Below are 14765 nucleotides of genomic sequence, written 5' to 3'. Positions count from 1 at the left end.
AAAATTTTATATGAAAATAGAAAAAAATTAATTTATATAAAAAATAAACTTTAAATAAAAAATACAGTAATTAAATCAATAAAAAATATTAAGTATGCGAATCAAAATTTCATAAATATACTATTACAATTTAAATTCAAACATAATAAAGATTAAAAAAATAATTAGTAGAAAATAAGATAACACAATAGATAATTTTAAAAAATACATATACAATAATAATAATAAAATATTATCATATTATACTCGAAATTAAATAAATTAGTAAATAAATATATAATAAAAATAAAAAGAATCTATTAGTAGAAAAATAAAATTAATTTAATAAAATTATTATACATAATAAAATAAAATAAATAAATAAAAAGATAAAAAATATCAAGTAAATAAATAAAAAGACAAAAAATACTATACTTATATTTTTTGTATTTCTACTTCTCTTCTTTCTCTTCTATTTTTTTTCTTCTCATTCTTTTTTTCTCTCTTTTTCTTTTAAGATTTTTTTGCATCATAGTATAATAAAAAAAATAATTAGTAAAACTTTTCATATAGTTTAAATTTATAAGTCAAAAGATACAAATTTATTATAAAATTTTCACTATATAAGGAATGATAAAAAAGTATATGCATAAATAATATATAAAAGAGATAATGATATTTTTCTATGTGAAAAATCATTCACTTTCTTTGAACGATAAAAAATTATATGCGTAAATAAAATACAAAAAAAAATAATAATCATATGAAAACCCTTAAAAAGGTAAAAGAAATAAAAAAATAAAAAATCAGGCATTGTCCAAATCAAAAGTAGAAACTTCACAATAATGAAATAAAAGTATAAGAGGTTTTAAGAATACGTATAAGCATGTTCAATCATCATTAAATCAACCAACAAAAATCACATAGTTAAGAAAAATAAAGATAAAAAAAAAAAAAAAATTGTTAGGGCGAAAGGTCGGGATCGCCGTTTTTCCAAACCTGTACAATGTTGGACGAAAATCTCATAATAATTTTTGTTAGGGCGATTTTGGCTTAATCTCTTAGGTATATATAGATATACAAAACCCTAATTTTATACATATTTTGTTATTTATTACCTCGATAAATCGATCTGAATTTTGTTAGATTAGTTGTTATCCTAACAAATTTTAACTAATTATCCAAACTTATTATTTAAAAAATAAAAAATTTCCAAAATTATGAGAGTGCACGAATTAAAGTGTCTTGTGCTATATATATATATATATATATTAATATGTTATGATATGAAGATGTATGCATTAGTATGTACATATATTAGATAGAACGACGGTTATAGTGTTAATTTGGTCAATTTAACATATTAATTTGAAGCAATGAATATTTCATCACAAGGCACACAATATATGTCGTATTATATATATAGAAGCATGTGTTGTGTGCGTTATATATTATACTATATTGTAGCTTATTATGCTAAAATAATAATATATTGTGTTACATAAAATTATATAAGATGATGTCAAGATATGTGTTATAGATTGTTTAACATATACTATCGGATATATGATGTCTTATTTATAAATATATGTTAATTGAGTGAAATTAGCATGAATATGAAATTATAAGCGTTGGTATGGTCCTGATCTTGTAATAAATTCACGACAACCCTGAACTATTATCCACTCATTGATCGATTTTATTTTTAATCGTACGGTCGATATAAATCAGGGTAGTTAGGGTTACTAAAAAATTTAATGAAGAAAAAATTAATTACATTAATGCATTGTGTTATACTCCATCCAATCCATAACAATGACATTTTTTTCATTTTTCTTTGTTCCATAACATTGACATTTCTTTTTTTTTGGTAAACTTATTAAATCAGATTATATTTAATAAATATAAATCAAATTAATTAACTACATAATTAATATATAATATCATACATCATGTAGAATCCACCGGAACGGTCTTATTTCTCTCTTTCATCAAAATATAAATATTTTTATCTACGTTTAAAACTTTACATCTTTAATTAAATTAGTTTATATTAATTATAAATAAATAAAAATAATTTTTCATTTACATGTTATATAAAATTTTATTCTTTACAAAATGATATATGTATTGCATCTATTTTTTAGTTTGATATAATTTTTAAAATAATTAACTACATATTCTAAGTTTTTAACAATATATATTAAGTTTATTTCAAGTAAAGACGCAACTACAACTGATTCACAAAAGGTCGACATCGAGGTGCCAAACGACTCCGTCGATAAGAGCTCTTGGGAGTCCGCCTTCCCTTTCTATAACATAAGCTCGCCTTGGCTTACGCACCTCTTTCTTAAGGTGAGAAAGTTGACTTTGAGTTTGAGAAAGAGATAAAGGAGGAGTTGGGAACGGAACTGCGCACTTTCGTGCGAGTTTGAGATAGAAGAAGACCTTATTAAACAAAAAAGCCGGGAAGAGGTTTTCTCTATTGTGTTTCGGTTCGGTTAGCGAAGCATTCTATTCTAAAAGCTCGGTTTTCAAGGTGAATGAAAGAGCAAACAGGGAGTTGAAGGAGGGGGACTTATCCGAGGCTAAAAATAGAACAATGGGAGTTGAGTTGAATTCAATCCAAATACCTTTGTCCTTTGACGCAAGAACACAACACAATCGGATTAGACTTTCTCCTTTCCTTCCTTATCAGAGAGGGGCCATTTAAAGTTATGGCTAAAACTATCAATTATTAATTAAAAAAATAAAATAAAATAATATTATAACTCACTATTATTAACTAATTAAACACCGTTACCTTAAATACAGTATCCTTAATTAAATAGATCAATTATCTTGGTCGGAGAGAGTATTTGGAAAGATAAATCTATTCAAAGGTTCACATGTCATACATAGTTCGTCTAGTGTGACTTGTCCTGTGGAACTTAGTTTGCAGAGTATTAGGTTTAATCGGAGTTTTAACGGCTGCGGGTTTCCATTATATATATATATATAAAAAAAATGATATTTGTAGTTGATAAATATATTATCATTACAACAACAATATGATGTTTAGTGTAAGTTTCTTTAATGCACGTAGTATTTTTAGAATAACAATATGATGCAACGTTTCAACCCTTGGGTCTGTTTGATTCATGTACTTTTTTCTTTTTGTGGAATTGGATTTTACATTATTATTTATATGCGATGGGATTTATTATATTTAGGATTTAAAATCTTATCTTATATTTGATTGGTAAAATTACGTGAGATTTATATTTCTCACATCTTGTTTGTTTTTCGTATGAGTTGAAAGATTTTGATTTTTTATATTTTAAATGACATAATTGTCATCCTATGAATTTTATTTTATTTGATAAATTAAACATCTAATTCATTGTTAATATAAGCAAGCCTTAGTATTAAAATTAATCTAATTCTATCTAAATTTAATCATTAAATCTTATTTGTCCCAAAAAACACACCCTACATTAATTCCCTCTAATTCTATCAAAATTTAATCATTACATCTAACATAATTATTAAAATCCAAACTTTTATAACTAATCACACTTTAAAAACTCAATCTTCAAAACCTCTCAAAACAAAAATCCAAAATTAAAATCTTGCAAACAAATACATCTTTAAAATTCTTAAAAAATTTTATAATTCCAAAAACAACATATAAACGAAGCCTTAGTATTGTGTTTTAACTTAACTTTGTGTATGAAATCCTACTTCAATAGTTTGAAAATGTTGCAATACCTCATACAAAATTTTAAGAAGTATTCTCAAGCTTTTCAGTTTTTTACTATTTAAATGATGCGTTTTTCGAAAAAGAAAATATATTTTTTAAAAAAAGAATATTTTATTATATATTATTTTAATATCAAATCTAAACCAATTTTTTCTGGTAAAAAGAAACATATCCTAATTGATTATCTGTACTTATATGTTACTATTATACGACATGTTATAGAAATAACTATTAGCTGTAATTAATATTGCTTTAAGTTATATCATGCTATTATTATTATTAATTATTATTAAATGTAAATATATTTTGTGGAGTATAAAAGGTGCACTGGACCAATGCAGCGAATCAAACCGCCTTCAATTTCACAGACTCTAAAGCTTAACAATCAATCAACAATGGCGGAAGATCATCGGAACAGCAAGGAGATCAGAGACGAGCCAGTGACTGTAGTCGATCGTCTCTTCCTCCACCCGCGCCTCCATCAAGTCATAAACTGCGCCATGGTCTGCGACGGCGAGATTCCCCTCCATTCCATCAAATCCGAGATCCAAAACTCTCTCCTCATGCTTCACCCCAAGTTCCGCAGCCTCATGGTCAGAGATTCCGGCGGCCGCGAGTACTGGCGGAGAACTGAAATTGACGTCGACCGCCACCTGATTTTCATCCACCGCCGCCTCTCCGACGATTCTGACGAAGACGCCGTGAACGATTACCTCGCCGATCTCTCTCATTCGTCGCCGCTCTCCGCCGACAAACCGCTGTGGGAAATCCACCTCCTGGTGGCGCATAAAACTGTGGTTTTCCGTGTGCACCACGCGCTGGGGGACGGCGTCTATTTAATGGCGATGGTGCTGTCCAACTGTAGAAGGATTGACGATCCTTCGCAGACGCCGACGGCTATTCACTCCGTCAAAACGTCGTCGTTTATGCCGAGGCGGTGGAGCGTTGTAACGCTGTTGAAGACTGTTTGGTTTACTGTGCTTTATGTTTTAGAGACGACGTCGACGTTGCTCTGGAGAAGAGATAAAAGGACCGCCGTGAGCGGCGGCGCTGGCGTAGAGCTCCGGCCGCGGAAATTGGCAACGGCGAGGTTCCGATTGGACGACATGAAAGCCGTCAAGCGTGCCGTTCCAAATTCGGTTAGTTAGATTTTTTTCGACCTTATATATATTTATATATATATATAGTATATATTAAGTAATTTAATTGAAATAAAAAATATATACTTCCTTCCTCTAAGTGCAAGGTTGTTGTTTATTTTTAGTACATAAATTTTTTAATGTTAGTATTATAATTGGTTGTAGTGAAAAAGACAAAAATACCCCTACCAGTATTGTGTAATATAAAAGTAATAACATTTCTGTAATATAGTGTAAAAATGAGAAGGATATTTATTATGTTAGATAGGTAGTACAATTACTAAATTAAGAAATAGTAATATTGTATAAAAGGAGTATATTTATTCTATTTATGGTTTCATGCAACATAGTTTAAAGCTGGCGGTGGATTCATGTCCCTTTTAAGTTTTTTAAACAGAAGAATTACGCAATTTTAACATGTTTATTAACATATTATAGTTGTATTGCACCGTATACATAATTACATCAAAAAAATTTATCCAAATTTTGTTTGGGGGATTGTATTTTGAGTTGGGATTTGAATAGTAAAAATTTTGAATTTGAATAGTTGTATGATGCGACATAAATAGGTGTTGATGTGATGTTTTGAATGTAAAATTAATTTTTAGTATAATATAAAAAAGAAAAATAAAATGTTTGATTTGATATTTTTGGGGGAAAAAAATGAGATGAATAGTGTATTTTTGGGAGAATCCCCAAACTAACACACAATTTTTATTAGTTGTAATATAATGTGTACAATGAATTATATTGAATTATTTAAGATAAAACTCAATTTAAATTTATATATGAGCTATTATTATATTAAAATTATTTTATACTCCGGATATAATTACTTAATTAATTAATATTAGTATATTATAGTCGAATTAGTTGCATTCGATTCGAGTTTAGATTTTCAATACTAATCCGCTATATTTATTATTATGTTTAATTCATATTGACCTATATATATATATATATGATTTGATCAGAAAATTTGATTCAAACTTAATTATTTTATGCATATATGTGTGTGTGAAATTTCCTCCATTTTTGTATGGGTGCAAATTTATTCAAAGAAAAAGACAAAAATAAAAGCTTAAATTCCTTATATTGCAATTTAATAAAAATCTTGGAGATATAAAGCCCCACTTGATTGTTGATTGCAAATCAAATTATACTACTATTTATTAATTTTTTTCCCCTAAAATGTATTAAGTTATATATCTATTTTTATTTTTTATAATAAAAAAATAAATTTATATTTAAAATATCACATCAATACAATTTATATCACAATAAATTATTATTTCAATTCAAATTTTTTATTATTTAAATCTCAATAGCTGACTTCCAAGCGGCAATATTGTCACGACATTTATTATATTATCCTTTCATTATCATTGTAATAGTTGGCAAAATTGGTAAGATATAAGATGAGAAATTCATATTTGAATTCCTTATTAAAAAAATAATAATAATAATAATAATAATAATAATAATAATAAAAATAAATAATAAAATTATTCACTTCAAAATTATTAAATTTAATAAATATAAATAAACAAAAAATGCAAATAAACAAAATCTAAAGCTAGTGTTTTCTTCAAAAGTACTTGTGAAATATTTTGCCTAACAAATTCGTGGACAGCTTGTTCACTTATAATATAAAGGTGTCTTGTCTTGTAAACAATAAATAATTGCATGAGGTAAAAAAAAAAAAAAAAAAGAGAGCATGAAAGTAATGTAATATAAATAGATACTACTAAGTAAAAAGCATTAAGAAAATTTAAATTAAAATAGATTTTGTAGTACCATGAATTCTTTTATATAAAAATAAACAAACAAACAAAAAATTATTATAACTACAAATTACACTATAAAGGTTATGAAAGGTAAGGATAGACATATTTCATATGGATCAATAACATCATATGTTTTTATTTTGATAATATTTAATGAAATTGACAGACAATTAATGATGTTCTTTTCGGGATAACATCGAGTGGTCTTTCAAGATATTTAGACACCAGATCATCAACCAACGGTAAGAATAAGTATCTCTTTACATAATTCTAACAATTTCTGCATACATCTTTTCACTTTGTTGTTATTGTTGTCATCTTCGTCGTTGTAATTGTTGTCTTCGAGTAGGATTGAAAGAAGGTGACCGAATCACCGGAGCTGTGCCAGTAAATTTAAGACAACATGACTCATCCGGTCTTAAAAATCTCCATCCCAACACTCCGCAGGGCAATAGATTTGGAATGATTCTTTTACCAATTTATTACCACAAGCGTAGTTTGGATCCTCTCGACTCTGTAAAGAAAGCCAAGGCGATAATTGACAGGAAGAAGCTCTCGTTGGAAGCATTTTTCACTTACGTACTCTGCTTTTTGGTCGCATATTTCTTTGGGACTAAGGTAGACCTCACAATCGCTCTACAATTAATTTCAACATTAAATTTTATTAATCAAATATCATCGATGATCATCTGGCCGTGTATGTTTGTTTGCTTTTCAATTTGCAGCCCTTTAGCATCTTTAATTACCGTATCATTTGTAACACGATGTTTACCATCTCCAATGTGGTTGGACCAAACGACAAAATGACACTTTGGGGAAACACTGTCAAGCACATTCGCGTGACAACGAGCGCACTTCCTCATGTAGTAAATAGTATATAGAGTCTTTCTTGATATGATTTCATTAATGAACAAGTTTTGATTGGGGCCATTGCATTGTGTCAATCTCATGTAGGCGATAATAATGCATATGGTGAGCTACGCCGGATATGCGGACATGCAAATTTTGGTAGCAAAAGATATTATTCCAGACCCCAAAATTCTCGCTAAATATTTTGAAGAAGCTTTGTTGGAAATGAAAGAAGCTGTAGCCGCCGCCGCCAAATGAAAATGGCTCGAGGTAGGAGGTATTTACTTAAGTACTCAAAACTTCTTCCTTGTTCTTATTTTAGTTAAATCTACTATTCCGATTCTCCGAGAATATATGCATATGTGTGTATGTGCACTTGGATTTCTATCATCTATTTAATCTTGCATTGTCATTGTAACAATACAATCTATTCCCTCCATCCCATAACAAAGTATCAATTTTTTCATTTTAGTCTGTTTCATAATAAAGTATTCATTTCCTTTTTTTAATAACTGCACTATCTACCTAACATTACAAATGCCCTTACGACTTACAATATATTACACAAATGTCATTACCTTTATATCACACATACTAATAATGTTATTTTAGTCATTTCTACTTTATTCTTACTGCATTCTAATATAATACTAATATTTCTAAAACTACGTGCAACAAACAAATTGATATCTAATTATGGGACGGGAGGAGTATATGATTATTTTCGTCATGATTTATATATTCTTTTTAATCAATAAAGTATAAGAGCAATGGTTACAGGTTCGATAACATAAGGGTAAACATCGCAGTGATTAACCATAGTTTCATCATACATATATATAATTTAAGGATCGAGATTGGTTATGAATAAATAGTAATTGTGCCATGAAATTATTGTTGATGAAATTGTTTAATTATGTATTTTGTCACTTCATGCAGTGTGCTTTCTTATGTGGTTGACTTATTGTATTATATTTCATCCGTCCTATCTAATTTAGTAAAATTAAGATAACTAAATAGTTTAATTAAAATTAAAAAAATTATAAATTTTAAATGTAATTAGAGTGTATAATTATATTTTTTTTAAAAAAAAGTAAGACAAATTATGTGGAACAAAAAAAAATAAAAAATATGGACAAATTATGTAGGACGAAGAGAATATATCACAGTATTGAATGAGTTTGGATACCTACACATAAATAAGTCCACTTGTTCTTTTAATTATTATTTTTTACCCTACAAATCAGGCCCGACAAATTACGTCATACTAGGTGAACTATATGTAGCAGGTGAACTGAAAGCGTCGGGGGGTTGAACTCATTACTCACGGCCATAAGTCTACCTCCACACCACTAAGTCATCCCTTACGGGATAGCCTTTGTTAAATTATATGTAGAAAGATTTGCAATATACTCTCTCCGTCTAATTTCTATTATCCTAAAGTATATTTGTACAGTTTTTTAGGTGATTTTCTTTTTTGTTATGAATTAATAAATTTATCCTTAATTGTATGGTAGAGATTAAAAGTAATGAATTAATGAATGGTAAAAATGTAAAATTTGTGTTTAAAAAATAAAATAGGACAATAGTTGTTGAACATCAAAAATAAAAAATAAAAAAAGACATTAGTTTGTGGACGGAAGGAGTATATGTTACTTTAAAGTTTGATTTTAATTTTTATTTAAATAATAATTTATATGTTAGATTTTATGGAAAAATTAAGTGTCTTTCTGTGTAATTAAAATTAATATTTTATTATTAGTACCATTTGTTGAAACACTATTTTTATTTGTATTTTTATTATTAATAATTGTAATTCTATTATTATATATATTATAAGTAGCTTCAACATATATTTTAGGGTAAATTATATAATGCCTGTCTTGTATTTTAATAAAAATGTACAAAAATATCGTGCGTTTTATTTATTGTAAAATTTGCATAAAAGACACTTCTCGTCAAAAACTAATATTTGATGCTAAATAAATATCTAAATTACCAAATTTTATACAAATAAAAAATATAAAAAAATTTAAATTTTTTTTAAATAAAATAAATAAATAAAAATTTTAGATTAAAAAATGACCGCCATAAGTTGGATTGAGAGAGTACTACAATCGAAACACGCCTCAGCATTACACACGTGTCAAAGAAAGAAGGGGGGCAGCCGACAGAGGGAGTAATTAATGAGGTAACTAACTGCAAAATTAGCCGTTAAACGCGGAATCTTCAAAGTCAGCTCTCTTCTTATCTCATCATTAACGTCATAAGTATCCATCCATCCCATTATTATTTAAAAGATACTTCCTCCTTCACAAAAATAAAAAATAAAAAAATGTATTCAAATTTTTGGAATGGATTTTAATATATTATATAGTTTTTGTGTTTTTATAATAAAAATATAATATAATTATTTATTAAATTAAAAATAAAAATATTTTTAAATGATAGAAAAATAATAATAAAAAATAAAAACAAATTTAAATGACATGAAGTATACATCATTATCTAATAATAATAATAATAATAATAATAATAATAATAATAAGATTTAGAAAAATATGAATGATGATGTGTTTAACATATAGATTTGGGTGTATGTTGTCAACTGATTATCAAAATACTAATGTAAACAAACAAAAAAAAAAAATCAATTTCAAATTCAAATCAAATAAATTTATAATATTCAGTCTGTCTCTTTTTTTAATATTAATAAATATATATATATAATACAAATGCACATCTATTATTATTGTGTATTGATTTTGTAATTTGGTTAAATAAAAATAATTATATTTATGTAATATATTGTTAATGTATAAATATTTTTCATGTTAAAATAAATAATATAATTGCTAAAAAGTAAATAAATACATTAATTGGTTCATGACTTTTTTTTTTGTGGGATTAGAATTTCACAGTATGATTTATATGTGATGAAATTTATTATGTTTAAGATTTTGAATCCTATCTTATGTTTGGCTCATAAAATTATGTAGGTTTTATATTTCTCACATTTTGCTTGTTTTCCATATGAGTTGAAGATTTAAAATTTTTATATTCTAAATGATATAATTATCCTCCTATAAATTTTATTTATTTTGATAAATTAAATCTTTAATTTATTATTAATTTAAATTGAAAAGATATCAATAACATTTTAATAAAATATATAAATTTTAATAAATGTTGGGTCGAGTACATGTACAATTTTAAATTAAAGTTGTAAAAAAATAGGATTTTTCATATCCATCTGGTCTTACTAGTATAATTTTGGTCAGGTCCGGTATAATCGGATCCAATTTAGATCTCGAATCTAACATTATAAATTGGGGACGAATTTCCGGCTGAACCGACTCATTGTCATTCCTAAAATTTTATAATTCAAATAAAATTTATAATAAATAATAATTTTAAACAATAAATTTATTAACTTATTTAAAAAAAAATATTGTACCATAAAAAATAATACTAAAATTTGATTGAATATATAATTCAAATAATAATTATTTTTAAAATTATTTAATAATTATATTATATAAATATATTTATAATATATAATATTTTTTTTAGGAGGATATAAAAGTAAAATTTTAAAATTGCTGGAATATGATTTAAAAGTAATAAGGGTACCCCTATTACAAAAAAAAAAAATCCTTCATTTGTAGGATTTTTTTGACCTAATTCCATCCTTTTTATTTTAACCAAATATAGATTTTATGGGATTTTAAAATCCAAATTCCATTAAAGCGTTGAACCAAACAGCCCTTGATATTTCTATTAATTTTTTTTTTTTTTTTTCAATTTTCGGACCCAAATATTTTAATTTTACTTGAATTATTAAATCTTGGTAAACTTGTCACGAAAACACGCAAGACTAGCCAAAAAAAGACAGAAATATCACTCTCATATATTGCATTAGGTTAATGCAAAGTAGTTAGTTAAATTCACTCCTATATATTCACTGTATTTAAAGACTACAAGGTTAAGTCAATTTCCACGCAATATACATATTATGGAGTATTCAAAATATTACTATCAACAAACTAATTTAATTAAACATTCAATTCTTACCAATTTCTGACTTATGACTAGATTAACAATGGGTGTTCATGAACTAATGACCTATTTATGCTTCGATCACCGTGCTGATCGGATTAATTCAATATACTATTCATTTGATCCTATAAATACATTTTCATAAAGTAGACAATACATATTCGACAATCTATGATAAGGCAATATAATACTACCTTCGTCCGTTCTAAAGGTCTTATTTACTTTTTGTTTGTTAATTTTTAAATATTAATTATTATATCAAAAGGTAAGACAAATTAAGAAAAAATTAAAAAAAATACTTTCATCAGTGTCTTATAATACTAAGAGAATGATATTTGTTCAAAAAATTATACAAATATAAGAATATTTTTAATAGTAAATACAATGATACAAAAATGTAAATACGACTGTTAGAAGCGGAAGCGGACGGAAAGAGTATATGACACCACATTATATAATTACATATATTACAAAGTACATAATATAATTTACACAACACATATTCTTATATCATATAATTGTGCTATATATATATATATTTATATATATATATAGAACTTATCTCAATTCAATTGTTTATAATTTAATAAAAACAAAAAAAAAAAAAAAAAGGTAAAAGGTACAAAAAAACACAATCAGTTCAGAAATCCTTATCATCCCCACTCTAATAACACTTGGATCCAAACTCATGTAGTGATGTGATAAAAAAATTCATTTAACCAATTCAATGAACAATCTTTTTTATTTAACACTTTCTGATAATGAAATTATACTCATTAATTGCAATCATCATCAACTGTAGAGGGTAGGGTATAAAGCAAAGCAGTGAGAGAGTTTAGTGTAAGTCAGTCACATTCCAAATTGACAAATTTCTCAACCCAAATCCCTCAATTCATGCCATCTTTCTGCAATCTAAATTCCACTACCCACCATTGTAGTATTTGTCTTTTCTTGGCCCCAAAACTCTATATTCAAATTATTGAGAGTTTACTGCATCATTATCTGAAACCCTTTTTGCAATTAACCTAAGAGCTCTTTGTCTCTGTTCATTTCCCAACAGACACAGTCAATCCCTTTTGTTTGGGGGGCCACTGAATTCAAATATCCCATAATTCACAGCATCAAATCATTCCCCCATTATTTATTATCCCAACCAAACACAAAAGTAAAAGTTGAAAAAGCAGAAGAACCATAAATCCAAGTGGAGAAATTTAAGGAGTGTTTATGAATATAGCTACTGACCTTGTGAGAAGTGCCACTGTTTGTGTGTGACTCAGAGAGAGCTCTAATTGTTCCATGTGAGAATTGAGAGGTTGAAGATCCTAATCATTTGCCCACTTTTCTTGCAGATTTTCTGCTTCAGTTGTTTCGTCGAACACCTTGCCTGCATATGAAGACCACCGCCAGATTTATCGTCTTCCACCCGTCTGTTCACAAGTCCGGCGGCGGAGGTTTCCACCGTGCGTGGCTAGGGATTTTTGTGCTCTTCTTTATTTTCACTTTCGCTTTCACTCTGTTGAACACCAGAGACGCCACTGTTTCCGGTGAAAAATCCGCGGCGGCGGCGAGGGTTAAATCGACACCGATTCCGGATCCAGTGTTCGACGCGCTTCTTCACTACGCTTCAGAGAATACAACGTCGTCGGGGAGGATGTCGGCCGACGAGGTGAGGTATATCGCCGGCGTGGTGCGCCGCTGCGCGGCGCCGTGTAACCTCCTCGTTTTCGGACTGACGCGCGAGACGCTCCTCTGGAGGTCGCTGAACTACAACGGACGGACGGTGTTTGTTGACGAGAGCGCGTACCTGATCTCGAAGCTCGAGGAGAAGCACCCTTCGATTGAGGCGTACGACGTGCAATTCACGACGAAGGTCAGCGAGCTGCGCGATCTAATCGAGTATTACAAGGCGGAGGCGGCGGGCGAGTGCCGGCCGGTGCAGAACCTCCTCTTCTCCGACTGCAGATTAGCCATAAACGACCTGCCGAACCACATATACGACGTCGCTTGGGACATAATTCTAATCGACGGTCCTCGGGGGTACTTTGCCGGAGCGCCGGGAAGAATGGCACCGATCTTCACCTCCGGCGTCCTAGCGCGGACCAAACGCGGCGGCGCGGCGGCGACGCACGTGCTCGTCCACGAAATTGACCGCGAATTGGAGAGGATTTGCAGCGGCGAATTCCTCTGCGGCGAAAACTTGGCGGAGACGAAAGGATCTTTGGGGCATTTTGTGATTCCAAAATCGGAGGCCAAATTCAACAATAGGTTTCAGTTTTGTTCTAATTTTGGTTCCTCAATTTCCCCTAAATTAATTTGAAGCTTTTTTTTTTTTTTTTTTTTTGAATTTGTTTTGCAAATTTCTAATTATCAGAATTCCAAATTATACAAAAATGTTATGAGAAATTAATATGTGACCAAATTATGTTACCTTTTGCTTATCCTGACCTGAATCATGGCCTTCAACGATAATTTAAATTTTAATATATATATATTAAATTATTTCAATTTTTATAAATAATTTTTTAAATATATAAATCACACAATGTGCAAGCTTCTGTGAGATATTCTAGTCGACTGTCGGTGGACACATGCATATATATTAGGATAATTTTCATAAGAAAATAAATGAAATAAAAGCTTTTATTTATTTGTGTTTTAAATGTTTGTTTGATTATTGTTTTGATTTCAGCTAGTTTTTCATATTTCAAGTATAAAAAATTACAACAATAATATATATAATATTCTCTCCATCTCACGTACCATGTCCACGTTGCCGTTTCTCTGTCCCACGTATCATGTCACTTTCCTTTTTTAGAAAATAATTACATACTTTAATCTCATTTTAAATTTTTTAATTTTATTTTTTTTAAAATTTAATTAAACTAATTAGTTATCTTAACTTAATTTATAATTATTTATATTATAGAATAATTATTTTCATTAATACATTCTTAATTATCTACTAATTACACCATTTTTAAAATATTGTGTCTACAGTGTACAGACACAGTACGTGGGACGGGGGTAATAATATTTTATATTGAATTTTATAAGATGATAGAATATATATTGGGTTTGTTTGTTTAATATTTTTTATTTGAATTTTTTTAATGTAGAATATAGAGATTTATATTGAATATTTATTTTTGTGAAAAAATAAAAAATATATATATTGAAAATATATGGAAGAAAAAATATTTGAGCATACCT

At 28.2% G+C, this 14765-nt stretch overlaps 2 protein-coding genes across 2 annotated transcripts; both read left to right on the top strand.

Annotated features, from left to right (window-relative positions):
- Positions 1-3966: 3966 nt before the first annotated feature.
- Positions 3967-8139, top strand: LOC127254970 (wax ester synthase/diacylglycerol acyltransferase 11-like). The gene is made up of 5 exons (XM_051280357.1): positions 3967-4860; positions 6814-6889; positions 6997-7265; positions 7373-7510; positions 7602-8139. The coding sequence occupies exons 1-5, from the start codon at positions 4057-4059 to the stop codon at positions 7752-7754; spliced, it is 1440 nt and encodes a 479-aa protein (XP_051136314.1). The 5' UTR covers positions 3967-4056; the 3' UTR covers positions 7755-8139.
- A 4068-nt stretch (positions 8140-12207) lies between these two features.
- On the top strand, positions 12208-13983 carry LOC127256607 (protein IRX15-LIKE-like). Its single transcript, XM_051282721.1, has one exon. It carries the CDS (start codon positions 12946-12948, stop codon positions 13870-13872), a length of 927 nt encoding a protein of 308 aa, XP_051138678.1. The 5' UTR covers positions 12208-12945; the 3' UTR covers positions 13873-13983.
- The last annotated feature ends 782 nt before the right edge of the window (positions 13984-14765 follow it).

Source organism: Andrographis paniculata, unplaced genomic scaffold, assembly GCF_009805555.1.
Source record: "Andrographis paniculata isolate CXL003 unplaced genomic scaffold, ASM980555v1 Contig12END, whole genome shotgun sequence".
NCBI classification, from domain to species: Eukaryota; Viridiplantae; Streptophyta; class Magnoliopsida; order Lamiales; family Acanthaceae; genus Andrographis; species Andrographis paniculata.
Note: the sequence above shows the minus strand (reverse complement) of the source record. Positions and strands in the feature narration are given on the sequence as shown.

Bases quoted from the DNA above. Each gene is read 5' to 3' on its own strand.
- LOC127256607 (XM_051282721.1), top strand. From the start codon at position 12,946: ATGAAGACCACCGCCAGATTTATCGTCTTCCACCCGTCTGTTCACAAG.
- LOC127254970 (XM_051280357.1), top strand. From the start codon at position 4,057: ATGCAGCGAATCAAACCGCCTTCAATTTCACAGACTCTAAAGCTTAAC. The intron at 6,890-6,996 runs GTAAGAATAAGT...GTCTTCGAGTAG, and splicing joins CACCAGATCATCAACCAACG to GATTGAAAGAAGGTGACCGA. The intron at 7,511-7,601 runs GTAGTAAATAGT...AATCTCATGTAG, and splicing joins CAACGAGCGCACTTCCTCAT to GCGATAATAATGCATATGGT.